Source organism: Phocoena sinus, chromosome 6 (genome assembly GCF_008692025.1).
Source record: "Phocoena sinus isolate mPhoSin1 chromosome 6, mPhoSin1.pri, whole genome shotgun sequence".
Taxonomy (NCBI): Eukaryota; Metazoa; Chordata; class Mammalia; order Artiodactyla; family Phocoenidae; genus Phocoena; species Phocoena sinus.
Window position 1 is genome coordinate 112,941,598 of NC_045768.1, and position 27,239 is coordinate 112,968,836.

The window sequence follows — 27,239 nt, forward strand, 5'->3', positions numbered from 1 at the left end:
CAGGGGGAGGTACCAAAGGGAGTGGGGCGGGAGGGGCACGCATCCTAACCTGCCAGTGGACTTTGCCAGTCCTGCTACGCGCCAGGCCGGATCCTAACCAGGCTCTCGCGCAGCCAACAGCCGGGCCTTCGGCGGCTTCTCCTGGCTCCGCGCGCCAGACCACACGCGGGGGACAGCAGAGGTGGCCTTTCCAGGGCAGGGATTAGGGGGCAGGATTGACACGGATCCTTGGTTTTCCCAGGCTTCAACCACATAAGGCGGGGCTTGCCGCTTGGAATCCGAGAATGAATTACACACGGTTCATCACGGCTGCGAGCGCGGCCAGAAAGCCTTCCGCCCTTCGAGTCATGGGTGAGTCCGGGCCCTGCTCTCCCACTGGAGGGGGCGGTCCCCGCAGAGCTGCTCCGGGCGGCCTGTGCCCGGCTCTGCGCAGACCTGGCACAGAAGGCGCGCTGGAACGGGCACGAGTGTGGGCCATCAGCAGTAGAGAGAGGGCAGGCCGCTGTGGACACGTCCTGCTTCGGCTCCAGAGGGCTCTTCCGGGCACAGGAGTCGGGGTTCGGCTCAGCGTGCGGGCGAGTGCGGAGTGGGGAGGGCGGGTTCGCCGGAGAGAGGGGTGCGCGCGGAGCCGGGCACGGACGGGCCGAGTGGAAGCCCGTCTTCTGTTACTGTGACCCTTGGCTTGTCCGCCTGATCACTCCGCCTTCTTAGATGCACGTGTCTATTCCTTAGTTCCTCCACCGGTGAGGTCGGCCCACAAAAAAAGGCGTCTTCTGTGTTTCTTTCGGACTAGCATTCTATCACTAGAAATCGTTACACTTTAAAGTTTTACTGACTTTAATGCAGCATGCTGAACCATCTCTGTTTAGGAAGGTCTTCACTGAAAGTGTTTCTTCTCCTCCTCCTTACTTGTTGTAGCTGAGATATTGGGCAAGTCATCGAAATCTGTTCTCTCCCTGGCGACTGGAGCACCAAACCCCAACACGTTCCCTTTCAAGTCTGCGGTTATCACCATAGACAACGGAGAGACCATCCAATTTGATGAAGAGATGATGAAGAGAGCACTGCAGTATTCTCAGAGTGCTGGGTACTGATCAGTAGATAATGTAACCTTGTTGGTTCATTTTCATGAGCAATATTCTACAGCCCGCTGATAGAGTGACGTGTGCGTTTTTTAACTGGGTATTCAGCAGTGAGGAAGGTTTGGGGAAGAGTTTTAGAAGAAAAATAATTGCAGCAATGATACTGAATGCCTAAGAGGCCAGGGACTGTTCTCAACCTTATACGACTAGGGGAGGGAGAGGTTTTAGGAAGGTGGTTCCATTTGATCTGAGACTGGGAAAAGAAAGAGAATATAGCTTGGTGAAGAAGCAGGGTAGGAGAAAGGAGGAAAAGGATGACCCAGCAAGCAGCCAGTTTAGGTCCCGGAGAAATTTTTTTTTTTTTTTTTTTGTGGTACGCGGGCCTCTCACCGCTGTGGCCTCTCCCGCCGCGGAGCACAGGGTCTGGACGCGCAGGGTCAGCAGCCATGGCTCACGGGCCTAGCCGCTCCGCGGCACGTAGGATCTTCCCGGACCGGGGCACGAACCCGTGTCCCCTGCATTGGCAGGCGGACTCTCAACCACTGCGCCACCAGGGAAGCCCCTGGGGAAATTTTTTAATGATTATGTTCCCTTTCTAAACAGGCAGCTATGTAAACATGTTGCCCACAGTTCAGATGTGTTTAATTTCATAAAGGCAAACTGGAACACATATTCAAGGCTTTCCTGAGCTGGTCTTCTTCCAGTGATAAAGGGTAACTTGCAGTGTCTATGAATTATACTTTATCAAAGCCTGTTTGCTCTGTGATTGAAGAATAATGCATGTTGGGTGCATAAAAATTGTATTGTATATAATGTATACCTAGGCTTTTCTTTCCGTGATGCAAAGAACTTACTGAACCTGCACTTCTAGGTATCCTACAGAAATCTCCCTAAGGGAAACAAAAAATTACGCAGTGAGTGCTCTAATGTAAAAGAAAAGGTACAGGCTTTGGAATGAGAAAGCTCTTTTAATCCCCAACTGATTAACTTATGTGGATTTCTTAATCTCTAAGTCTGTTGCCTTGTCTTTTAAGTAAAGATATTAATATTGGCAAAAAGCATTTGAGGACCTTTAAACTGCCTGCTATAAAGACACCATTTAGTTCCTGTCTACTATTATTATGATTTCCACTACTGTCAATTTTTACATGCATTTTATGCTTTAGACTCCCAGAGCTGTTATCCTGGCTAAAACAGTTACAAGTAAAATTGCATAATCCTCCCACCATCCATTATCCAGCCAGCCAAGGACAAATGGACATGTGTGTCACATGTGGCAGCCAAGAAGGTCTCTGTAAGGTAAGATTGGAAGGAAGGGCACCCGCGGGAAGAATCAAATACTACGTTCACCCATACAGCCATCTCTCCCTTAGCCACAGAGCATCATGTTTTGTGGCCTACAAAGTCTTCCTTGTCTTCACCTAGAATCATAAATGGAACGTAAAGACATTCACCAACCTGATTTCTCTCTCTTTCTTTTTTTCACATCTTTATTGGAGTATAATTGCTTTACAATGTTGTGTTAGTTTCTGCTGTACAACAGTCAATCAGCCATATGCATACATACATCCCCATATCCCCTCCCTCGTGCATCTCCCTCCCACCCTCCCTATCCCACCCCTCTAGGTGGTCACAAAGCACCGGGCTGATCTCCCTGTGCTATGCAGCAGCTTCCTACTAGCTATTTATTTTACATTTGGTAGTGTGTATATGTCCATAACACTTTCTCACCTCATCCCAGCTTCCCCTTCCCCACTCTGGGTCTTCAAGTCTGTTCTCTACCTCTGCATCTTTATTCCTGCCCTGCCACTAGGTTCATCAGTACCGGTTTTTTTAGATTCCATATATATGCATTAGCATACGGTATTTATTTTTCTCTTTCTGACTTACTTCACTCTATATGACAGACTCTAGGTCCACCCACCTCACTACAAATAACTCAATTTTGTTCCTCTTTATGGCTGAGTAATATTCCATTGTATATATGTGCCACATCTTCTTCATCCATTCCTCTGTCGATGGACATTTAGGTTGCTTCCATATTCTGGCTATTGTAAACAGTGCTGCAGTGAACATTGTGGTACATGTTCCTTTTTGAATTACAGTTTTCTCAGGATATATTCCCAGTAGTGGGATTGCTGGGTCGTATGGTAGTTCTATTTTTAGTTTTTTAAGGAACCTCCATACTGTTCTCCACAGTGACTGTATCAATTTACATTCCCACCAACAGTGCAAGAGGGTTCCCTTTTCTCCACACCCTCTCTGATGTTTATTGTTTGTAGATTTTTTGATGATGGCCATTCTGAATGGTGTGAGGTGATAACTCATTGTGGTTTTGATTTGCATTTCTCTAATGATTAGTGACGTTGAGCATCTCTTCATGTGCTTCTTGGCCATCTGTATGTGTTCTTTGGGAAAATGTCTATTTAGGTCTTCTGCCCATTTCTGGATTGTTTGTCTTTTTGATATTGAGCTGCATGAGCTGCTTGTATATTTTGGAGATTAATCCTTTGTCAGTTGCTTCATTTACAACCTGATTTCTCTTAAACAGAGATCCCATCATGATTGACCCGGAGCTCTGAGTCATTAGGACAAGATTCCCGTTCAGGGAGAACTCAACCCCTACCTGCAGCTTAGTGAGCGCTGCTTACTTTCATCTGACTCAGAGATTCAGGCTAAATTTCACTTTTGCTTGTGGCTATAACATTTCAGTGTATGACTTTTAAATTCTTTGAGGGTGTATCCTGATACTCCTGAGATGAAACGTCATTCCTTTGTGTGTCTGCTGGTGTTATCATCTGTGCCGGCTGCCTCTTGTACCCTGACTCCCTCTTGGCTGTGCTTCTCCACATCTACGTATATGTCTGTGTCTGTGGCTGACTTCTCCTCTGGGTTACTTTCTCTCTTTCCTTCTCTCTGTCTCTCTCTCTCTCTCTCTGCCTCTCTCCTGGGTTCCAGGAACTCCACAGAGGTAACCACCATTGGGAGGTCCCCAGATAAAGAGACTGCATATAAGGTTCTCAGTTTCATCTATTTTTTTCTTTTCTTTTTCATGAATAATTAGTCCTGAATAAGGAAGCTCTACATTCAGTCCTCACATCTAGATGAAAGTATGACTCTTGTTTATCTCAAACCAGAGTAGCTTTCTTGCTCTTCTTTCTTATGTAAATGTGAATGTTATAATCCAGTTAGTTTTAATGAATTTCAATTAAATTATTTTTACAGAATAAGGTATTAAAGTAAGACTTTATAATTTTCCTCCCCCTTCTTGGACTGAATTAGGAAAAATAAAAGGATTAGCTGCTGTTTGATTTTTTTTCTTGAAGAGAACCATTTGTGATGCTCCAGACTAGTAGGACAAAAAAGTTCTTTTCAGTGAAATTCTTTTCTTAGGAAGGGACATTATGTGCATTTTTTTCCCCAGAAAGATGCAGAAGAAAGTTTCTTCTTTGTCTGTTGCAACATCAGTCATATCAAAGAGGAAGAGAGCATAGATGGCCAAATGCATCAGTAACTCACTGGCTTATAGCCATGCTTGTTCCAGAGGCCTCCTGGGAATCCAGTTTAATATTTCTCTCACTTTGTTCTCCAGGATAGATATTATTTTAGGTGTCCGTGTCTCCGATAATAAACAGCCCTCCCTCCTCATTTAGGATATATGACTTTCTCATGTCCCAATGTATGTGATGAGGTTTTCATCTGATCCATGGATAATAATACGCAAGCCACCCAGTGATTTGTTTGGTCCTAGGAGGTCCTGTAAATCCTGAATCAATTAGAAACTTGTCAGAGGATGACACTCTCATAAAATGCAAAAAGCTCATAAGGAAAAGTAAATGGAATATCCTAGACCAAATCAGGAAACAAAAGTCCAATCTTCTGTCCCAATGTATAATGGCCATGCTGTTTATCAAGAGCTCTAGGTTGTTAAAATAATAGGGAGGAGAGGCGTGACCTGGGGACTGTGAAACATCACAGGGCAGGAAAGAATGATTCTGTGACTCATATAAGATTTAGTCAAAATGGTGGACTAGTGTCTCCGTGAGGGTAAAAACCATGCCTTTAGGCTCATCATTTATCTCCATCCTTTACACAGGCCTGGCTTATAGCAAATATTTTAAAATTTTTCAGAAAAGGAATAAAAGGAATAAATACATTTTAGGAGCCAAAGCAGTTATGTTTTTTTTTTCCAACCTAGAACGGAGGTTTGCAAACTGTGGCTTGAGAGCCAAGCCAGTCCTTGTCTGATTCTGTAAATAGAGTTTTATTGGAACTCAGCCACACCATCGGCTGACGTATTGTCTACAGCTTTCTCACCATAGAGGCAGAGATGAGTAGTTGCAATGGAGACACCAGGGCTCACATCCCATCTGGCAAGTTACAGAAAACTTGCCAACTCCTTCTCTAGAATCCTAGTGAACCCAAACTAAAAAAAAAAGGAGGGGGGAGGTGTTTTCTAAGACTGGAAACCAGACTAACGAAGCCAACCTATGCTTCTTTTGTTAGGTATTTGAGATGATCGTTAATCCTGGAGATAATATCCTCGTAAATGAACCTATTTATTCAGGAACAATTCATGCTGTGAGTACACATGTCTACAAAAGGCAACTCTCTTTCTTATAACAAATAAGAAACCACTGCACCTTGAGAATTCTCTGTCCACTGAAACATAAAATAGCATCTTCTTAAACAGGAGAATCATTAATATATGCAAAATATGTGAAATGTTCCCTCTGCTTTATACATTTCTCCTTACAAGGTCTAAATGTAGAGGTGCTAAAATTGGGTCTTGCAAAATCATGTCCAGATTTGTTAATATTCCACCTGAAATGTGACTTAATTTACACAGACATGTTTTCACTACCACCTATATGACCACATGCGTAAGGATGGCCATATGTCAGTGTAGGATAACTGTACAGTAACATGGTACGATCAGGACTTTCCTCTCCAGTGTTAATTAACGGGACTCTAATATCCAGAATGAGGAATCGCATCACCTGCTCTGCTGTGCCCTGGTCAGAACACACCACTGTCGGGGGCACAATACTTTTGGGTCAATGTGAATACAGACTGGAGCACAGTTGGAGAAAAGCAACCAGAGTGAACAAAGAAATGGAAATAATACCATAGGTTGAATTGTTTTAGGAACTATGCTCTTTTCCGCAGAGAGAGAAGACTCCACAGGGACATGAGAATTGTCCTCAAGTACATTAAAGCTAGCCACGTGACAGAGGAGTTAGATTTGTCTGTGCATGTTCTCAGGTTCATAGAACTTGAACCAAAGGGTGGAAACTACAGGGAAACAGTTTCAACTCAATGTAACAACTGTCTAACCATCAGCCTTACCAGTTCTCTGAGGAGTAAAGCACTGGCCATCACTGCAGGGGCTCAGAGTAACTCTCAATGGCCACCTGACATAAATGCTAGCAAAGTAATTCTAGCTTAGAGTAGGGGATTTAATGAGATGACCGCTATGCTCTACTGAATCTAACTTCATGGATTATCTTTTTTTTAATTTAATATTATCTTTGTGAAAAATGAATATATATAGAAAGCAATTAGCTAGTCTTGATGAAAGGCATATTCCCTCAACACTCCCAAGTAGGGGTAAAAATATATTATAAACATTGCTTTTCTAATGAACAATCTGAAAAGGAAATTAAGAAAATTCCATTTGTAATAGCATCCAATAGAATAAAATATCTGGGAATAAATCTAACAAAATGGGTGAAAGACTTCCTCATTAAAAACTAAAAAACATTGCTGAAAGAAATTAAAGAAGATGCCAATAAACCAAAAGGCATCACCTTCTCCTGGGTTGGAAGACTTAATACCGTTCAGCTGTCAATACTACCACAGCAATTTACAGATTCCATGCAATCCCTACCAAAATTCCAATAGCCTTTTTTACAGAAATATAAAAGCCAATCCTCAAATTCATTTGGGATTGGAAAGGGTCCAAATAGGCAAACCAATCTTGAAAAAGTGCAAAGTTAGAAGATTCTCAGTTCCCAATTTCAAAACTAACTGCCTTAATCTGCAGTAATCAAAACCGGCTGGTACTGGCATTAAGGATAGATACATATCCCAATGGGATAGAATTGAGAGTTCAGAAATAAACCATACAGCTGTGACCAACTGATTTTGACAAGGGTACCAAAACCATTCAACAGGAAAAAAAAAAAAGTCTCTTCAACAAATTTTGCTGGGATAACTGTATTTCCACGTGCAAAAGAAAGAAATTGGACCCTCACCTCATGCCATATAAAGATGTAACTCAAAATGGATCAAACATTTAAATTAAGAGCTAAAACTATAAACTCTTAGAAGAAAACATAAGGCAAATCTTCTTGACCTTGGATTTGGCACTATTCTTAGATATAACAACAAAAATACAAGCAACAACAAAAATATAAACTGGACTTCATCAAAAATTAAACTCTTTTGAGCGTCAAAGGACATTATGAAGAAAGTGAAAAAACAGCCTACAGAGTGGGAGAAAATACATGCAAATCATATATATGGTAAGAGTTCAATATCCAGAGTATATAAAGACCTCCTACAATTAAAATACAAAGAAATTAATTTAAAAATAGACAAGGGGGGCTTCCCTGGTGGTGCAGTGGTTGAGAGTCTGCCTGCCGATGCAGGGGACGCGGGTTTGTGCCCCTGTCCGGGAAGATCCCACATGCCGCGGAGCGGCTGGGCCCGTGAGCCATGGCCACTGAGCCTGCGCGTCCGGAGCCTGTGCTCCGCAACGGGAGAGGCCCGCGTACCGCAAAAAATAATAATAATAATAAAAATAGACAAAGGACTTGAATAGACATTTCTGCAAAGAAGATATATAAATGGCCAGTAAGTATATGAAAAGATGGTCAACATCACTAGTCATTAGAGAAATGAAAGTGAAAACCATAGTGAGATACTACTTCACACCTACTAGCATGACTATTATTTTTTTAATGGAATATAGCAAGTAATGGTGAATATGCAGAGAAATTGGAACCGCAGTACATTGCTGGTGGAAATGTAAAATGGTGCAGCCCCTGTGGAAAACAGTTTATCAGTGCCTCAAAAAATTAAACATAGAATTACTGTGGACACACAAATTCCACTCCTAGTATGTACCCAAAAAGATTTGAAAACTGGGGCTCAAACAGAAACAGAAACGTTCATAGCAGCATTATTCACAACAGCCAAAACATGGAGCAGCCCAGGTGTACATCAATGCATGAATAAAATGTGGTCCATTCACACAATGGAATATTATTCAGCCAGAAGAAGGAAGGAAGTGCTGACACCTGCTACAACATGGATAAACCTTGAGAGCACTATGTCAAGTGAAAGAAGCCAGACACAAAAGGACACATATTGTATGATTCCACTGGTACAAAATATCTGAAATAGGCAAACTCATAAAGACGGAAAGTTGCTTAGTGGTTACCAGGGGCTGAGGGAGGGGGAAGTGGGGAGTTATTGCTTAATGATACAGGGTGTCTGTTTGGAGTGATGAAAAGATTTTGGAAATTAATAGTGACGATGGATGCACACACTGTGAATGTAATTAATGCCACTGAGTCGCACACTTTAAAATGGCAAATTTTTGTTATTTACATATTTTGCCGTAATTTTAAAAACTAAAATAATTACCTTTTCTTAGCGACTGGATACTAATTGTTAATTATTTTCCTAAACTCCTAAGTCATAAGATTACACAATGCCTATAAATATAAAATTTTTGTCTATGTAAACAGCACACACACACACACGTTTTCACACACCCAAACAGAGACCAACGCTAGGCTGTGACGGAATATGCCGACGGTTCATGTGTGTTTATCTCATGGTCCAATATTGACTTCTTTTATTGCATGTTTATGTGATTTCTAAGTCTAAGACCTTTTAAATTTACCATAAGTGGGGTCTGGATTATTCTCAGTGCATAATTCTACATTTGACTGCTAAGAAAACTGTTTGCTTATCCTTTGAAAATATTTTTTCTGAGAACTTCACTCAGTTACTGCTATTTTTTTAATTTTTATTGAAATATATTGTATTTGATTTACAATGTTGTGTTCATTTCAGATGTACACCAAAGTGATTCAGTTATACATATATATGTATAACTTTCAGATTCTTTTCCATTATAGGTTATTACAAGACACTGAGTATAGTTCCCTGTGCTATACAATAGGTTCTTGTTGGTTACCTATTTTATATATAGTAGTGTGTATATGTCAGTCCCTAACTCCTAATTTATCCCTCCACTCCTCTTTCCTTTTGTAGCCAGAAGTTTCTTTTCTATGTCTGTGTGTGTCTATTTGTTTTGTAAATAGGTTCATTTGTATCATTTTATTAGATTCCATATATAGGCAATATTATATGATATTTGTATTTCTCCATCTGACTTACTTCACTTACTATGATAATCTCTAGATCCATCCATGTTGCAGAAAATGGCATTATTTCAATCTTTTTATGGCTAATATTCCATTGTGTATATATGTGTGTGTATGTGTGTGTGTATATATATATGTATATACATACATACATATACATACCACATCTTTATCCATTCATCTGTCAATGGACACTTAGGTTGCTTCCATGTCTTGGCTATTGTAAATGCTGCTGCAATGAACATTGGGGTGCATGTGTCTTTTAGAAGTATGGTTTTCTCCAGATATATGACCAGGAAGGGGACTGCTGGATCACAAGGTGAACCTCCCTACTGTTCTCCATAGTGGCTGCACCAATTTACATTCCCACCAACAGTGTAGGAGAGTTCCCTTTCCTCCACACCCTCTCCAGCATTTATTATTTGTACACTTTTTGATGATGGCCATTCTGACCAGTGTGAGGTGGTACATCATTGCAGTTTTCATTTGCATTTCTCTAATAATTAGTAACATTCAGTATCTTTTCATGTGCCTGTTGGCCATCCGCATGTCTTCTTTGGAGAAACGTCTATTTAGATCTTCTGCCCAATTTTGGAGTGGGTTGTTTGGTTTTTTTTTTGATACTGAGCTGTCCGTATATTTTGGAAATTAATCCCTTTTTGGTTCCATTGTTTGCAAATAGCTTCTCCATTCTGTAGGTTGTCTTTCCATTCGTTGATGATTTCCTTTGCTTGTTACTTATTAAGTTCCGATTTTCTTCTTTATGTTTGTCCACAGACATAAAACATAAAAACACAAACCTTTCATAAAACAATGTCTATAAACAAGGCCACTACTTGTGACTTCAGCCTTTGCAATCGGTACAGTATACTATCCACATGCCTTGGTGAGCCACTGCCCTGACGCTCCTTGGTTCCCCAGCACCACCCTGGCTCCCCTGGTCCCTCTCCTAAGACCAACCTGAACACCCCATAGTACAGAGCCAATGCTGGCATGGTAGGGGGCCTCCAGGACCCCATTCCAGCCTGCTCTGTATCTGATGTGTCCATGCTACACCACCTGTCCAATATTTTGAATATCACCTCTGCTTATAACTATTTTATGTATTAGCACCATAGATGCTTTATAAGATTAATTTACTTTGTCAAAAAACATTCCTTAATAAACACCTATTTTATGAACCAGTTCTAACCATAATTATAAAGATAACGCACTGTGGGCGTAGAGCTGAGTGCAGGTTTGTGTTTAAGGGTATAAACGGTAACAGCTTTTTGTTTAAGGGTATAAATGGTAACATTCTCCTTAGTGTAAGAACCAGTGACACTGATATTTTGTATCAAGTCTGAGTCTCTGGCTTTCTTTTCTCTTTGTACTGGACAGCTGCAACCCCTGGGCTGCAACATGATTAATGTTTCCAGTGATGAGCACGGGATTATTCCAGACTCCCTCAGAGAAATACTCTCCAAATGGAAACCAGAAGATTCAAAGAACCCCAAGAAAAACACCCCCAAATTTCTTTATACTGTCCCAAATGGCAACAACCCTGCTGGGAACTCATTAACAACTAACCGCAAAAAGGAAATCTATGAGGTATTTTCAAAGAATGTGTTCCGTGGCTGTGTTCTTGTTTTGTTCTGACCCTTTAGAAGAGCGCTCTGCAAGTTCCTTCTCATTGCCCCTTGCTCTCAAGGAAGATGATTTTTAATAAAAGGAAGTCATCTATGCCAGGGTCGCCATGAATTTAAATTCAAGAAACTATTACACTCTTGTTGACTATGAGATTTTTCTTTCCCTTTAATTGATATTTTCATTGAAGGAAATGTTACTCTTGGTGTGATGTTAAACTCTACGAGGCTATATAATAATTGGCCCCAAGTTTGATTTTCATTATTTTATGTTTGTACTTTGAACCTGTCCCTTCCCTTTCCTTCTTCTTGTCATTCCAGGTTACAAAGACATTCCTTTAACATAGGAGGCAGGCTCCTTTTGTAAACTCTCCTCTAGGTAGCTGAACACGATGCCTAAGATTTTCACTATAAACACTGTTCTAAAATCGCATGTTAAGCTCCACAGAATCAAGTACAAAGAACTATGATTCCAAGTGATTTTCATCTTCGAGCGCTCTGAAGAAATAAACATGCTCCTTTAACCTTTTTTAGCTCGCAAGAAAATACGACTTCCTCATCATAGAAGACGATCCTTACTATTTTATGCAGTTCAACAAGGTAAGTGCAGTGTCAACTCAGCCCACAATCAGTAGACAAGTGGCTGTAAGTTACTGTGCTGATGTGAGTTTAGCCGGGCTGCCGAGCATTTTCATCTCTGGTATTACTGCTCTTTCCAGAAATTCCTTTCCTTTAGAATAACGGCTGGCTCTCTGTGCCAGGCACGTGGAGGGACGAGTGAGTCAAGGGTGAGGGTCGTCTGGACTTCAAATCCAGGTCGTGGCTCCTTAGACATCGTGCCAGGGTTACGGAGTGGGTGTCTCCTTGGGTGTCAACCTCAGTCTCTCGGGGGTGGCTGACGGGTGGAGGACTTGGGAGGCGTGTCCAGGCGGAAGGAGGAGGACGGCCGCGCTCGGTCGTGAGGCGGTGGTGGGAAGAGGAGGGGCGTTCCTAGCACCGTGCTGCCCACTCGCCATCCCTGTCACTTAGGGTCGGGGACTTTCCTGCAGAATCATGGGCTTTTAGATCCTTTCCCACTATATATGTACACCACTGTCCACGAGCATGGTTTCCTAGGAGACAACAGTAGTGGTACAGACTCCCAATGCCCAATTCCGCAAAATCCAACACTGTATTTGCTCTCAGGGCTGCACAGAACAAACACATGCACTTAGTCCCCACTCTATATCTACGGAGAAGAAACAGAACTCTTGGCTTTTTATCTAGTTTGCCTGAATACCATGTCTGCCTGCCGCCCACCTTCAACACGACCATGGCCCCCTTTCTTGTTGGCATTTACGTTTGAAGTAAATATGGAAGTTTCAGCATTGCAGACCGACTACACTGCTCGTCTTCCCTTGCACCTTGTGTTTCTAGTTGGTCTAAGGCTCAGCATCTCTTCCTAAACAGCCCTGAATGCTGACGGCCCTCTTCGCTTTGGTCTTTTCCAAACTAGTTTTTCTTGAATCCTTCCTCGAAATCTGTTCATCCTGGATCTCAAGCCTTGGGACAAGGAGGTCCTGTGTGAGTTTCCTCTAAACTCACGGGAGTGGCAGCGTGAGCAAGTGCAAGGACATGTGTGTGGGTTTGGCAGAAAAGCCGTGAAGATCGGCAGATACGAATAGAAGAACGTGCATCTCTGGTTCTTACTCCATTTCAAAGGCTGAGATGAAGACAAGGAAAAGGATGTTTGTCCTACTGTTCTCCAAATCCATTCCTCCCCAGTCTCTGCACAAAGTAGGGATACGGTCTCTAACAGACTTCCCAAACCAACAGTATTTTTCTTCCATTTCAAGCCCTGGGCACCGACTTTTCTCTCCATGGACGTTGATGGGCGTGTCATCCGAGCTGACTCTTTTTCCAAAGTCCTGTCCTCTGGGTAAGGCCCTGGCTGTGCCTGCAGGCTGCATCTAAAGGTGACAGAGGCTGCACCTCAGCAAACAGTTCTCATTTAAGATACCTGTATTCCCGTTTGATTTTATCTATTAATACCAGGCTTTTCTCCCAATCCTTCCGAGTGGTCAAAGATACTTGGCCATTAAGCTATAGCTTAGTGGGGACTGGTCAGGTTTTTGGTTGCATATACGAAACAGCACATTTAGAAATACCTGGTCAGATATGCATTCTATTTTAACTGTACAATTTAATTTAAATGTGTATTTTAAATAAGAAGTTGTTTTATTAGAATGTGTTAACTGTCTAGGTCCATTTGTCCCTAGGTCGCAACTTTCTTCCCCATGAAATCACTAACATGGTATTACTTGTTAATGCAGTGTTGGTACAGTGCCTTTTCTCTATTTGTGCAGGTTGCGAATAGGGTTTATAACTGGTCCAAAGCCCTTGATCGAGAGAATTGTTTTACACACAGAAGTTTCAACAATGCACACCAGCACTTTCACTCAGGTAGGAATTTTTTGAATCAGATCATAAAATAAAACAGATGTTGGCAAATATGACTGAGTGAACATGGCAGAGAGAGAAATCACTGATTGCACCTCTAGATCCGCATGGACTGAATTAGGAGACCATGCACAGCAGATGTTTGCTCTAAATAGCAAAAGAGATTGGAATGGACCTGGTGCTGTTTCACAGTGTAGACCAAACTCCTTGAAGGTCAGAGATCTTCTTATTCAGCTGTGTCCTGGAATCTAGCCCAGGAATTCTGTAAAAACTGCGTTGGACTCAAGAGAGCGGAAGAGGTTTGGTGAAGTAACACACCGTTAGCTTCGTTGTCCTGGAATCTGAGAGCAAGGGTTCAAACCCGTGTGGTGGCCCGATGTCTGCCTTCACTGCCCATGTGCTAAGCTCCCTACAAACAGCGGCTGGAATGTATTTTAACTAAAATACAGTAAAATTATTTTTGGAGAATGTATAAATTTCTTTACAAGCTTTGAGAAATTACTTGTATAAATATCTTTACAAGCTTTGAGAAATTACTGGACCCATCCCTGAGGCAACCTTGAGAATCAGACCTTAAGGACAGAACTGCTACCTAAGAACGCAAAAGGGGTAGTTTATGTAGAATGGACATTTCTTTGACATTATACATTCCACAAAGTGCAGATATCCCGTGTTTTATCAAGTTGGGGGCTTTTTCTATATTTTCTGTATCTGTTATCAACCAAATTTCACTATCCATTTAGAACATTTAGGACTTTCATTCTGGATACAAAAATCTCTGAATATATTGTATAACTTCATATATAGACTGTATGTGTTTTATATTTAGAGGCCATCCAGGGCGGCAGCTATTGGGTGGATCTGGGGCTGGACCTTCTGACCTAAGTCCAGGCTCTGTGATGAGCAGTGACTGCAGGAAAGTTAACTTCACCTTGTGCCTCATTCTCTTTATCAGTGGAGTGGAAATAATGACCTGCCTAATAAGGGTATTACAAACATCAACGTAGCTGAAATATATTCATATGGTACAGCAGTTTCCAGCACATAGCAAGGACCATATACATATTTGTTATTTTTGCTATTATTGTTGTCATTGTTATTAATCAACGTTGTTATAAGTTGCTGACCCTATAAGGCTTCGTGCAGGTTGTTGCATCTTCTTAGGGTCGTTTGCACATAATCAAGAGTGATTTGCTGTTATGTTTGGCAAAAAAACACATTTTAGAGGATGAACCTTATAACTGTCTCATCCCTTTTAGCTGCTGGTATCACAGCTTCTACACCAATGGGGAGAAGAGGGCTTCCTGGCTCATGTAGAGAGGTACTGTATTTTAGGTTCCATACTTTATATAGAAATGGACTTTGCTCTATTAATTTTCACTTTTGAATTATTCCAAAATAATGGAAAGCCCACAATGGTAAAATGTTTACCATCAGACAGGTCAAATAAATACGCTCTATTTCCTCATCAAGAATTCAACATTTTCATCAAGATAGAAAATAGATTCTTACAGAATGGACTCCAGAGCCTTTTAATTTCTGCAATCAATGTACTAAACACATCCTTTGCATTGTTTTCTTCTCCTAGGGTTATTGATTTCTATAGGAAGCAGAAGGATGCATTACTGGCAGCTGCAGACAAGTGGTTAAGTGGTGAGTGGAACTTACATCTTGTCCTGGGATGAACAGTAGCCCTTATATGAGTGAGTGATACTCACCACAGAGTATTGTTAATAACCCTGGGGAAGGAAACAGGGTCCAGGAGTATTCTTGTCAAGAAAATGTTACCCTATGAATGACCTCTGAAGTAAGAGCACAAACCCTGGCATGATTCTACGCATTTCTACTATAACTGACTGCTGCAAAGTAACTGTGGTTTGAAGAAAAATGACCAATTAGTCTAACAATCAACCAGCAATAACCTACTTAAAGTTAAATAATACCTGTAGTCAAACGGTTTTCAAAATTTTGCTCCAAATAGAAGAGGGATTGTGAAATCAACAACATACTCCTTTACTGACTCTATAAAGACAAAACAGTACAATCTAAGGCAGGTTTCTCATTACAGACAATTTGCCTTTTAATCATTAACCTCATTTATCTAATATTTTCTATTGCTAATTTGATTTCAGAATGGTTTAGATTTAATTTTCTATTAAGGAAGAAAGTAAAATGAATTGCATGGCATTAATTACACCACTAAAAATGCCTTTGGCAAGAATAACAGTAAATACAAAGTATTCACTTCTTATTTCCCTCATATCTTTTTCCCTACGCAGTCCTGGTAAAAACACAATTACTATCTTTTTGATAAGAGTACTATTCTACCACTTCCTATAGTGAAGTTGAAAAAAAGGCTTTAATCAACATCAAGGTTTTTTTTTTTTAAAGGTAATAATCAAAATCAAAATAATTATTCTTCCTTGGTTTCTCTATCCTTATGTTCAATGAAGCATAAAGCCTACCAATGACCAGAATTTCTTAATTTTATGTACTCCTTTCATAATTAACTACATTCTGATAAAAACTTCAATTCATTAGACATGAACAATTACATAAATGATAGGATTTATTGAAACACTAGAAGCCTCTAGAAAGAGTTGAGGAATCTGCTCCTAAAACTGAAAGAGCCATGTTCGGCTTAGGGGCAATTCTAAGGAAGGGTGGTGGGCATGGCACTGGATTTTCCGCACTGCCCTGAGACCCACTAAAGTCATAAATAAACACACGAGTCTCCTCTCTCCCTTTCAAACCCTCACCTTACTTTTTAAAATAAAACCCAGAGCATCAGTTTTCAGAACTCATAAAACTATATTTTTAAAAATGCTATCACTGAAGGAACTTTTTTGGAAACACTAGTTTATAGTTACTGCAATTTGTCATTTCAGCGATATAGTTGACATCATCAAAAATGGTCTCGGGAAATATTTCGTCTCTTTTGTTTGTAGGTTTGGCAGAATGGCAAGTTCCTACTGCTGGAATGTTTTTATGGGTTAAAATTAAGGGCCTTCATGATGTAAGAAAACTGATTGAAGAGAAAGCCTTTAAGAAAGAGGTAAAACAGGAAGAAAAGCTACATTTTTTCTTTAAAGTAATATCTTAATAAAATGGCAAGAGATATCTATTGTTGCCCACCAACCCAAGGCATAATGTTTGTCTATCAGATACATTAACTCCTTACTAAGAACATAATAGAGTTTGGGTTACGGAATTAGTCCCCTGGTCTAAACCCGGGGAAATACAGTCATTCAGCTCAGCTACTGATTAGCTTAGTGGCTAAGAGCACAGTCTCTGGAGGCACGTCCTGGGGTGTGAATCCCAGCTCCAGCCCTGCCCTTATATGTGGCGTTGGGTAAAATGCAGATAATAAGAACCTCTCCCTCTTAGGGTTGCTATGATGATGAAAGCAATAAATATGGATAAAGTACTTAGACCAATACCTGGCACATAGTAAATGCTTGATGAGTATTAGCCAGTAATATTTTTTATTATTTTTAAAAAAATTTTATTGGAGTATAGTTGATTTACAATGTTGTGTTAGTTTCAGGTGTACAGCAAAGAGATTCAGTTATACATATACATATATCCACTCTTTTTTAGATTCTTTTCCCATATAGGCCATTACAGAGTATGGAGTAGAGTTCCCTGTGCTATACAGTAGGGCCTTATTAGTTATCTGTTTTATATATAGTAGTTGTATATGTCAATCCCAAACTCCCAATTTAACCCTCCTCCCCTTACCCACTGGTAACCATAAGCCATTAGTATTAAAATAAAAGGATTTTTTTCCTGATTAGGAAAGTAAAGCATACTCATGGTAACATGATTCTTCATTAAAGCATATTGAAAACTTTTTAAATAGCCCATAATTTTACCACCCAGATTTTATGACCATTTGTGAAATATTTTCTTGAACAGCTTGTATATATCTAGTAGTTTGTCTATGAAATTGTTTTTTTATGAAAGTATAATGCTTTACAATATTACATTAGTTTCAGGTGTACAACATAGTGATTCAATATTTTTAACAATTAGACTCCACTTAAAGTTATTATAAAAAATTGGTTATATTCCCTGTGCTGTACAATATATCATTGGATCTTCTTTATTTTATACATAATAGTTTGTACCTCTTAATCCTCTACCCCTGTCGTGCCCTTCCCCCTCCCTCTTCCCACTGGTAAGCACCAGTTTGTCTCTATTATGTGTGTCTCTTTCTTATTGTTTATTCATTTTATTTTTTTTAGATTCTGCATATAAGTGCATATTTGTCTTTCTCTGACTTATTTCACTAAGCATAATACCCTCCAAGTCCATCCATGTTGTCACAAATGGCATTATTTCATTCATTTTATAACTTTGTGTATCATATCACTATATATATATATATATATATATATATATCACATATTCTTTATCCATTCATCTGTTGATGGGCACTTAGGTTGTTTCCATATCTTGGCAATTACAAATAATGCTGAAATGAACACTGGGGTGCGTGTATCTTTTTTTTTTTTTTTTTTGTGGTACGCGGCCTCTCACTGTTGTGGCCTCTCCCGTTGCGGAGCACAGGCTCCGGATGCGCAGGCTTAGCGGCCGTGGCTCATGGGCCTAGCCGCTCGGCGGCATGTGGGATCTTCCCAGACCAGGGCACGAACCCGTGTCCCCTACATTGGCAGGCGGACTCTCAACCACTGTGCCACCAGGGAAGCCCCAAGCACGTATCTTTTTTAATTAGCGTTTTCATTTTCTTTGGACATATACCCACAAGTGGAATTGCTGGGTCATATGGTAGTTCTATTTTTCGTTTTTTGAGGAACCTCCATACTATGTTCCATAATGCTTCACCAATTTACATTCCCACCAACAGTTTACAAGGGTTCCCTTTTCTCTGCATCCTCGCCAGCATTTGTTATTTGTTGTCCATTTGCTGGTTGCTATTTTAATAAGCGTGACGTGATATCTCATTGTGGTTTTGATTTGCATTGATGATTAATGATTGGCATTAATCTGATGATTAATGACGTAGAGCATCTTTTCATGTGCTTTTTAGCCATCTGTATGTCTTCTCTGGAAAAACGTACATTCAGGTTTGTGCCCATTTTTTAATCGGGTGGTTTGTTTGTTTGATATGGCTGTGCAATTATTCTACAGGATTAAAATTACACAGAAAAGTTTATATCCTGCTTTTTTCACTTAAAATTAGCCCACAAGGATTTCTAATTTTTTTTCTCCTTTTATACTTAAATCATGTCTACTTAGATTTCATTCAGAGGCACTAATTAAGCTGAGACATCTAAATATGCTTCTGTGTAGCTTTCCAATTTAGCAAATCAATCAACCATTCTCCATTAATTAATGCCTTTATCATGTTCGTCACTCTTTTGTAAACACCAAGATCTGTTTCTAGTATCACTTTTGTCTTGAGGCAGTGAGTACAAAGAACAGATCATGTTGTTTTTGGCAAACTCCTGTGCTAGAGCATAAGAGACAGTCTAGAGGTCAGAGCTGAGAACTGGCTGCCTGGACTGGTGAGCCAATCCATTCCCCTGGGAAAGTCACTCATTCCCTGTAATCATCATACTTGACCGCAGGACTCATGCTTTATTAATTGTTTTAATGTTAATAACAGCACATAGAAAGCGCTTAATAAATACTTAAATGACTTAACTCATATAAGTGCATTTTAGTACAATAAATCAATTTTATTACATTTTCTTTGCTTTGTTATCACTGCCATTATTATTCACAATATTTGATAAGTGGCTATTTGTTTGTATCCCTGAGCTAGGAGATAAGGATACAGGCTTCATATTTTATTATAGTTTTTTCAGTTCCTTTTATTTATTCCATATACCCTGTTGCATGGACCTTCAACTTTTCTAAATAATCTCTATCTTTAACACAACTCTCTTAACCCAGATTTTGGTCAACTTGCAAGATTATTACCACTCCCTCCTTCTCCACAGAAACTTGCTTCTGGCACATCCCTAAACTGTTCCCCAATGTTGGTAGAAATCACAGTTTTCATTTCATTGTTAATCAGGAAAAAAAAAAAAAAAAAAAAACCTCATCTTCAGCCTTGAAATTTTCTCCCCAGAATGCCCCCAAATCATTTCATTCCCAGCTCACCTAACCTCAACAACCAGGGGCCAGATTTACACCATGAAAAAACAAGCAGTTTCTTAAATTCTGAATGTCATGATTTTACTAGACAACAACCTCAAAGACTTAACACAATCCAGTCACAACCCAGTTCTGACTCACGCACAGTTTTCAAAGATGTGGTCTACAGGCTCCTCTGCTCCCGCCGTGAGTCAGAGACCCAGGTTCCTGCCACCTTCTTGCTCTGAGTTTTTCAACACACGGATCCATGATGACCGCAGCATTGAGGGCATGGTGGGTCACACAGGGAGACGTTCAGGGCCAGGCCGAGAAGTAGCACCACAACTTCCCCTCTCCTGGCTAGGATTCAATCACGCAGCCACAGGCATCTAGAAAGAGGCTGCGGACAGTGTGTTTTCATGCACAGGAAGCAGGAGACACATGCTCTGGGGCAGCGAGCTGTTGGCCACAGAAGTCACCAAGAAGAGCAGGTGTCCCACCGTTTTAACACCATTACCTATCATTTTTATTCCTTCACTCTATGTATTAAGTGTTTCCACCTCTATGAGTGACCAATTTTCTTTGCACCTCGGGGACACTACACTCTGTATCTTCTCCCTGACAGACTCTTCCCCTACGTTTTGCTTGGCCTATGCCTACTTATCTTTCAACTCCAGGCTGAAAGGTCACCCCCAAATTTGATAACTCTAAAAGGGTATTTAGCACTGATTGATTTGCAGATGTTGAAAAATCCTTGCACCCCTGAGATAAATCCGACTTGATCATGGTGTATGATCTTTTTGATGTGTTATTGGATTCGGTTTGCTAGTATTTTGTTGATCTTTGCATCTATGTTCATTAGTTATATTGGCCTGTAATTTTCTTTTCTTGTGGCGTCTTTGTCTGATTTTGGTAGTAGGGTGATAGTGGCCTCATAGAATGAGTTTGGAACCATCCCTTTCTCTGCAATTTTTTGGAAGAGTTTCAGAAGGATAGGTGTTAACTCTTCTCTAAATGTTTGATAGAATTTACCTGTGAAGCCATCTGGTCCTGGACTTTTGCTTGTTGGGAGTTTCTAACTCACTGGTTCAATTTCAGTGCTGGTAACTGCTCTGTGCATATTTTCTCTTTCTTCCTGCTTCAGGTTTGGGAGGTTGTACCTTTCTCAGAATCTGGCCATTTCTTCTAGGTTGTCCATTTTATTAGTATATACTTGCTTGTAGTAGTCCCTTATGGTCCTTTATATTTCTGTGGTGTTGGTTGTAACTTCTTTTCATTTCTGACTCTACTGAGTTGGGCCATCTCCCTTTTTTTCTTTTTTCTTTCTTTTTTTTTTTTTTTATGGTACGTGGGCCTCTCACCGTTGTGGCCTCTCCCGCTGTGGAGAACAGGCTCCAGACGCACAGGCTCCAGACGCACAGGCTCAGCGACCATGGCTCACGAGCCCAGCCGCTCCACGGCATGTGGGATCTTCCCGAACTGGGGCACGAACCCGTGTCCCCTGCATCGGCAGGTGGACTCTCAACCACTGTGCCACCAGGGAAGCCCTCCCTTTTTTTCTTGATGAGTCTGCCTCAAGGTTTATCAATTTTGTTTATCTTTCCAAAGAACCAGCTTTTAGTTTCATTGCTCTTTTCTACTGTCTTCTTAGTCTCTATTTATTTCTGCTCTGATCTTTATGACTTCTTTTCTTCTACTAACTATGGGTTTGGTTTGTTCTTCTTGCTCTAGTTGCTTTAGGTGTAAGGTTAGGTTGTTTATTTGGAATTTTTATTGTTTCCTGAGGTATGATTGTATTGATATAAACTTCCCTCTTGGAACTGCTTTTGCTGCATCCCATAGGTTTTAGATACTTGTGTTTTCATTTTCATTTACCTCTAGGTATTTTTGATTTTCTCTTTAATTTCTTCAGTGATCTATTGGTTATTTAGTAGCATATTGTTTAGCCTCCACATGTTTGTGTTTTTTGAGTTTTTTTCAATATCCACAAATCAATCCGTGTGATATACCACATTAACAAATTGAAGAATAAAAACCATATGATCATTTCAATAGAGGCAAGAAAAGCTTCTGATAAAATGCAACATTCATTTATGATAAAAACTCTCCAGAAAGTGGGTATAGAGGGAACACACCTTAACATAATAAAGGCTGTATATGAAAAACCCACAGCTAACATCATACTCAATGGTGAAAATCTGAAAGGATTTCTTCTAAGGTGAGGAACAAGACAAGGATGCCCCACTCGCCACTTTTATTCAACAAAGTCTTGGAAGACCTAGACACAGCAATCAGAGAAGAAAAAGAAATAGAAGGAATCGAAAGTGGAAAAGAAGAAGTAAAACTGTCACTGTTTGCAGATGAGATGATGCTATACATAGAAAATCCTAAAGATACTACCAGAAAACTACTAGAGCTCATCGATGAATTTGGTAAAGTTGCAGGATACAAAATAAGTACACAGAAATTTGTTGCATTTCTATACACTAACAACAAAAGAGCAAAAAGAGAAATTAAGGAAAAAATCCCATTTACCATCACATCTAAAAGAATAAAATACCTAGGAATAAACCTACCTAAAAAGGCAGAAGACCTGTACTTGGAAAACTGTAAGATGCTGATGAAAGAAATTGAAGACAACACAAACAGATGGAAAGATAGAGTATGTTCTTGGATTGGAAGAATCAATATTGTCAAGATGCCTTTACTCTCCAAGGCCAACTACAGGTTCAATGCAATCCCTGTATCAAATTACCAATGGCATTTTTCACAGAACTAAAATAATTTTAACATGTGTATGGAAACACAAAAGACCCCTAACAGCCAAAGCAGTCTTGAGAAAGAAGAATGGAGCTGGACGAGTCACATTCCCTGACTTCAGACTATACTACAAAGCTGTAGTAATCAAAACAGTATGGTACTGGAACAAAAACAGAAATATAGACCACTGGAACAGGAGAGAAAGCCCAGAAATAAACCCATGCACCTATGGCAAATTAATTTACAACAAAGGAAGCAAGAAAATACAGTGGAGAAACGACAGTCTCTTCAGTAAGTGTTGCTGGGAGAACTGGACAGGTACATGTAAAAGAATGAAATTAGAACATTCTCTAACACCATAAACAAAAATAAATTGAAAATAGCTTACAGACCTAAATGTAAGACTGGATAATACAAAACTACAGCAAAACAGGAAGAACACTCCTTGACATAAATCACAGCAATATCTTTTTCATTCTGTCTCCTAGATTAATGGAAATAAAAACAAAAATAAATAAATGGGACCTACTTAAAAGCTTTTGCACAGCAAAGGAAAGCATAAAAAAACAAAAAGGCAACCTACAGAATGGGAACAAATATTTGCAAATGATGCGATTGACAAGAGATTAATTTCCAAAGTGCACAAACAGCTCATACAGCGCAATATCAAAAAAGAAAACAACCCAATCCAAAATTGGGCAGAAGACCTAAAAAGACATTTCTCCAAAGAATACATACAGATGGCCAACAGGCACGTGAAAAGATGCTCAATATCACTAATTATTAGAGAAATGCAAATCGAAACTACAATGAAGTATCACTTCATACTGGTCAGAATGCCCATCATCAAAATGTCTACAAATAATAAAGGATGGAGAGGGTGTGGAGAAAATAGGACCCTCCTACGCTGTTGGTGGGAATGTACAATGGTGCAGCCACTATGGAGAAAAGTATGGAGGTTCAAAAGGAAACTAAAAGTAGAGTTACCATATGATCCAGTTATCCCACTCCTGGGAATATATATGGAGAAAAGTATAATTCAAAAAGATACATGCACCCCAATGTTCATCGCAGCACTATTTACAATAGCCAGGACATGGAAGCAACTTAAATGTCCATCAACAGAGGAACAGATAAAGAAGATGTGGTACATATATACAATGGAATATTACTCAGCCAGAATTACTCAGAATGAAATAATGCCATTTGCAGCAACATGGATCAACCTAGAGATGATCATACTAAGTAAGTCAGACAGAGAAAGACAGATATCATATGATATCACTTACGTGGAATCTAAAAAAATGATACAAATGAATTTATTTACAAAATGGAAATACACCCACAAACATAGAAAGCAAACTTATGGTTACCAAACGGGAAAGTGGGGAAGGGATAAATTAGGAGTTTGGGATTAACATACATACACTATTATGTATACAATAGATAACCAACAAGGACCTACTATATAGCACAGGGAACTATACTCAGTATTTTATAATAACCTATAAGGGAAAAGAATATGAAAAAGAATAGATCGATAGATATACATATACATATACACATATGTATAACTGAATCACTATGCTGTATACCTGAAACTAACACAACATTGTAAATCAACTATAGTTTAACTTAAAAAAAATGAAATATTTTTAAAAATGATATTTCATTGGATTTATTTTACTTTTCTAGTTATGTTAAACATTTATTCATGTTTATTACCATTTCTATTTCTTGAATAAGCTGTCCTTGTCCATTTTAAAGTTTTTCCTGTTTCTGTGCATTCTTTATAATATATTGAGAAGAGGTAGAATTGCTGTATTTATGTAAACACTGGTTTCTATGCTTTTAGTTTTATTATATGACATGCAGTAATTTTATATAAATTGATTTTTCTCTTGTGATTTTTTTCATTGCTTTTTAAGTTTAAAAGTCATCCTCCACTCTGAGATTAGATTCACCTATATTTTCTTTTAGTTTTCTTTAATGGTACATCACCTGTTTTCCATAAACTCTCTTAGATATTCATGCTTCCTGGATATCATTTCTACCTTGATAGTTCAGCTCCTTGCCCCTACTTCAGAGCATCCTTCTCTTTAGCTTCTCCAGAGCAGATGGACATGGTGAGTACAATATTCTCTTTAGAGTAAAAGTAGATATCCATTTATTTTTTGTGTTCATTTTGTGAGTTACAACATTATTTGATAGCTTCTTGGGTTTCTGCAAAATGGGTATTGGTTGGAAAGTCACAAACTACCATTCAGAGAAGTTCCCAGGCTTCTATAGACAAATGATGCAACCAAGTTGGAGTCGAATAGATTTCAGACCTGCTCAACAGTGTTGGCAGATTATCAACAAGTCACAAAGAGAACCTCTTTCGCTCCTTCTTGGAATTAACATGAGCCATAGTACATATTCATGAAGCCATCCATCTCTATCTCTGGTGGAAGGGTCAAATAGAATAATATGAATGATTAGAGTTAAGTAATTGCTTAATCACAAAGTCCAGCTTTAACCAGGATTACAGGAAACCAAGAAGAAAGTTCCTAAGAACTGTGTGTCGGGAACCCACAGAAGAGCCATAAACTGAAGAGTCCAGGAAGTGTAAGAAGAGTGTATACTTATCCTTGGAGATGGGCTGTCTCCGGCTGTGTTCTTGATTGACTTCCTTTCTCATGTCATTAAATATGCTTTTCATAAGTTATATATGCATAGAGCCGGACAACTGAAACTATACAGAAGGCATGTGCAGGTGAGAGAGTATATGAAAAAAATAATTCGTGTTCTGGGAGAAGATGATGATCTTGAGGGGATAAGGATTTGAAATATTTCCTGGGCCTCTGATGTGCTTCCGTCTACGTATATTAGTGGACATGACGGCCTCTGACCCAGATAAAACTGAGGTTAATCCTGACTTTTCACTGTCTGATCTCAACCTAAGATGGATACTCTTTGTTTAAATTTCTCAAGTTTCCTAAACAGCATCCTAATTTTATTAATTCTTCTCTCTGCTCGCTTTTAGGCCTTCCAGGGATTAGCCCAATTTATAAAGGAATCTTTATGAAGAAATCGAACTCTTCATAGCACTCAGTTTTCAGATAAATTATTTCTATGTTTTAGCAGGAAGAAATGATTGTTGGTGTTAGACTTACAGATTGGGTTTCACCAAACATGTCATATCTGTAGTAATTTAACTAGACAACTTTTAAAGTGCCCTTGAACCCATCAGATTGCCAAAATATATTTATAATCCACATATACATGTTGATAAATTTTCAACCCCCCAAAAGTACTTTTATCCTGGATTTTATTGTAAAGATTTTTATAGTTGCTTTATCATTTCCCATAAATTTTCTTTGAAAATAACATTTTTACAGTAAATTATTTGTAAGCAAACAATCATGTTCAAAACAGTATATAATGTGAACTTTTCCTATTTTGAAGAAAATGTAATGAGAGCTTGTTGCAAAAATTGTTAGTATTTGACTGTTATACATCATTTTTAGTAAGAGTATCACAGATATTATGTTATGGCATAGAAATTCATTTAAAATAAAATTCTGAATCTAAACATACATAAAGGTGTGCCTATTAATTCTAAGTAAGGAGGAGAGATTAAGGACTGAGAAAAAGGTACTACATTGTATTTTTATGAAACTACACAACTTTCAAAAGCACGTTCTTATCAGTTACGTAATTTCAATCTACTAGACTCCTTTGAGGTACTTAGGATATACTTGTAATGATTTTCTTTCTCACCTTTAAGATCTTTATTTTCCCCATCTGATTATTAAATATATGCTCACTTAATTTTTTTCAAACAACCCAGTAAGTATAAGGAATAAAGTAAAAGCCACTGGGTGTCTCACCCCCAACGTTCATATCCATCCTTTTAGATGTTTTCTATGCATGTACATGTAATATGTACAAGAATGGGATCTCATTAGCACAGTATCATAAACACCCTGTATCCATTTTCTATTGCTGTAGAACAGTTTACCAGCATTCCAAGACCCAGTCCTTGTAAAGTTATGTGGTCCTCTGAGGAATTAGGAAGTTTACCTCTTTATCATTCCCACCATCCTTGTGTATATAAACATCTCCATCATGGTTATTATTTTCCCAGCATCTGAATGCCATGTTATACCTCTGGCAGCTAAAGTTCTTGAACAAAAATCTTACCTTAAAGCTCAAATCCAATTGGCTGGCTCCAAGCCTGGATCCCCTTTCTAGGACAAGGGGTGGTGGTCCTTTGGGAGACTGGAGACACGCAGGCAGCAGAGGACAGCTGAGATGGGGGAGCTGACGAGCCTGTGAAGTGGGATAAGAGAGAGGAAAGTGCAAATTAATTCGTAAAAGTAAAACCGGCCTTCCATGTATTTTATTCAGTAGTTTCCAACAAGAGCCAAACTGCTCAGCCTGGGCTATACACAGGAGGGCCTAGTTTTTCTTATTAAGTCCCCAACATAGGGGAGTTGATGTACAGCCCCCTTTCAAGCCGGGAAACATGCCCTCTAACGACAGTCTATGGGAATCTGCTTCTTCATAGGAAAATAGCAAGGCAGAGACAGGACGCGCAGGAGATGGGCAGGCTGCCCCCTTATCACTCAGGGTTCACTTTCATTGCCAGAGATTTCCTGCCTCTCAAACGTTAAAGCACCACAGACAGGAGCCTCGCCTGGTGCCTTTGCCCTTGTGCGTCTTTCCAAGCTGGGAACGCTGTCTGGCAGGATCCAGAAACACTAACAGGTTTGTAGTCTTTGACACAGCGTATCAGATGCTGTGGCTTGGCTCAGAGGCTGAGCTCCTTCCTGTGTCTTTGA

General features: G+C 39.5%; 1 protein-coding gene across 3 annotated transcripts; it reads left to right on the forward strand.

The window, feature by feature from the left end:
- The first annotated feature begins 11 nt into the window (after positions 1-11).
- Positions 12-25,987, forward strand: LOC116755162 (kynurenine/alpha-aminoadipate aminotransferase, mitochondrial-like). Of its 3 annotated transcripts, none has more exons than XM_032634131.1 (13): positions 12-351; positions 919-1,087; positions 2,249-2,381; positions 5,589-5,663; positions 10,865-11,074; positions 11,644-11,709; positions 12,945-13,027; positions 13,455-13,551; positions 14,808-14,869; positions 15,137-15,201; positions 16,497-16,603; positions 24,438-24,539; positions 24,926-25,987. In XM_032634131.1, the coding sequence occupies exons 1-13, from the start codon at positions 285-287 to the stop codon at positions 24,929-24,931; spliced, it is 1,242 nt and encodes a 413-aa protein (XP_032490022.1). In that variant the 5' UTR covers positions 12-284; the 3' UTR covers positions 24,932-25,987. The 3 variants fall into 3 exon arrangements, with proteins under 3 accessions (XP_032490022.1, XP_032490021.1, XP_032490023.1); XM_032634130.1 differs by having other exon boundaries at positions 30-351; positions 25,439-25,987; XM_032634132.1 differs by lacking the exons at positions 16,497-16,603; positions 24,438-24,539 and having other exon boundaries at positions 30-351; positions 25,439-25,987.
- Positions 25,988-27,239: the final 1,252 nt, after the last annotated feature.

Coding starts and splice junctions, on each gene's coding strand:
- LOC116755162 (XM_032634130.1), top strand. CDS start 285: ATGAATTACACACGGTTCATCACGGCTGCGAGCGCGGCCAGAAAGCCT. Junction 2,382..5,588: donor GCCAAGAAGGTCTCTGTAAG/GTAAGATTGGAA, acceptor TTCTTTTGTTAG/GTATTTGAGATGATCGTTAA. Junction 13,028..13,454: donor TCCAAAGTCCTGTCCTCTGG/GTAAGGCCCTGG, acceptor CTATTTGTGCAG/GTTGCGAATAGGGTTTATAA.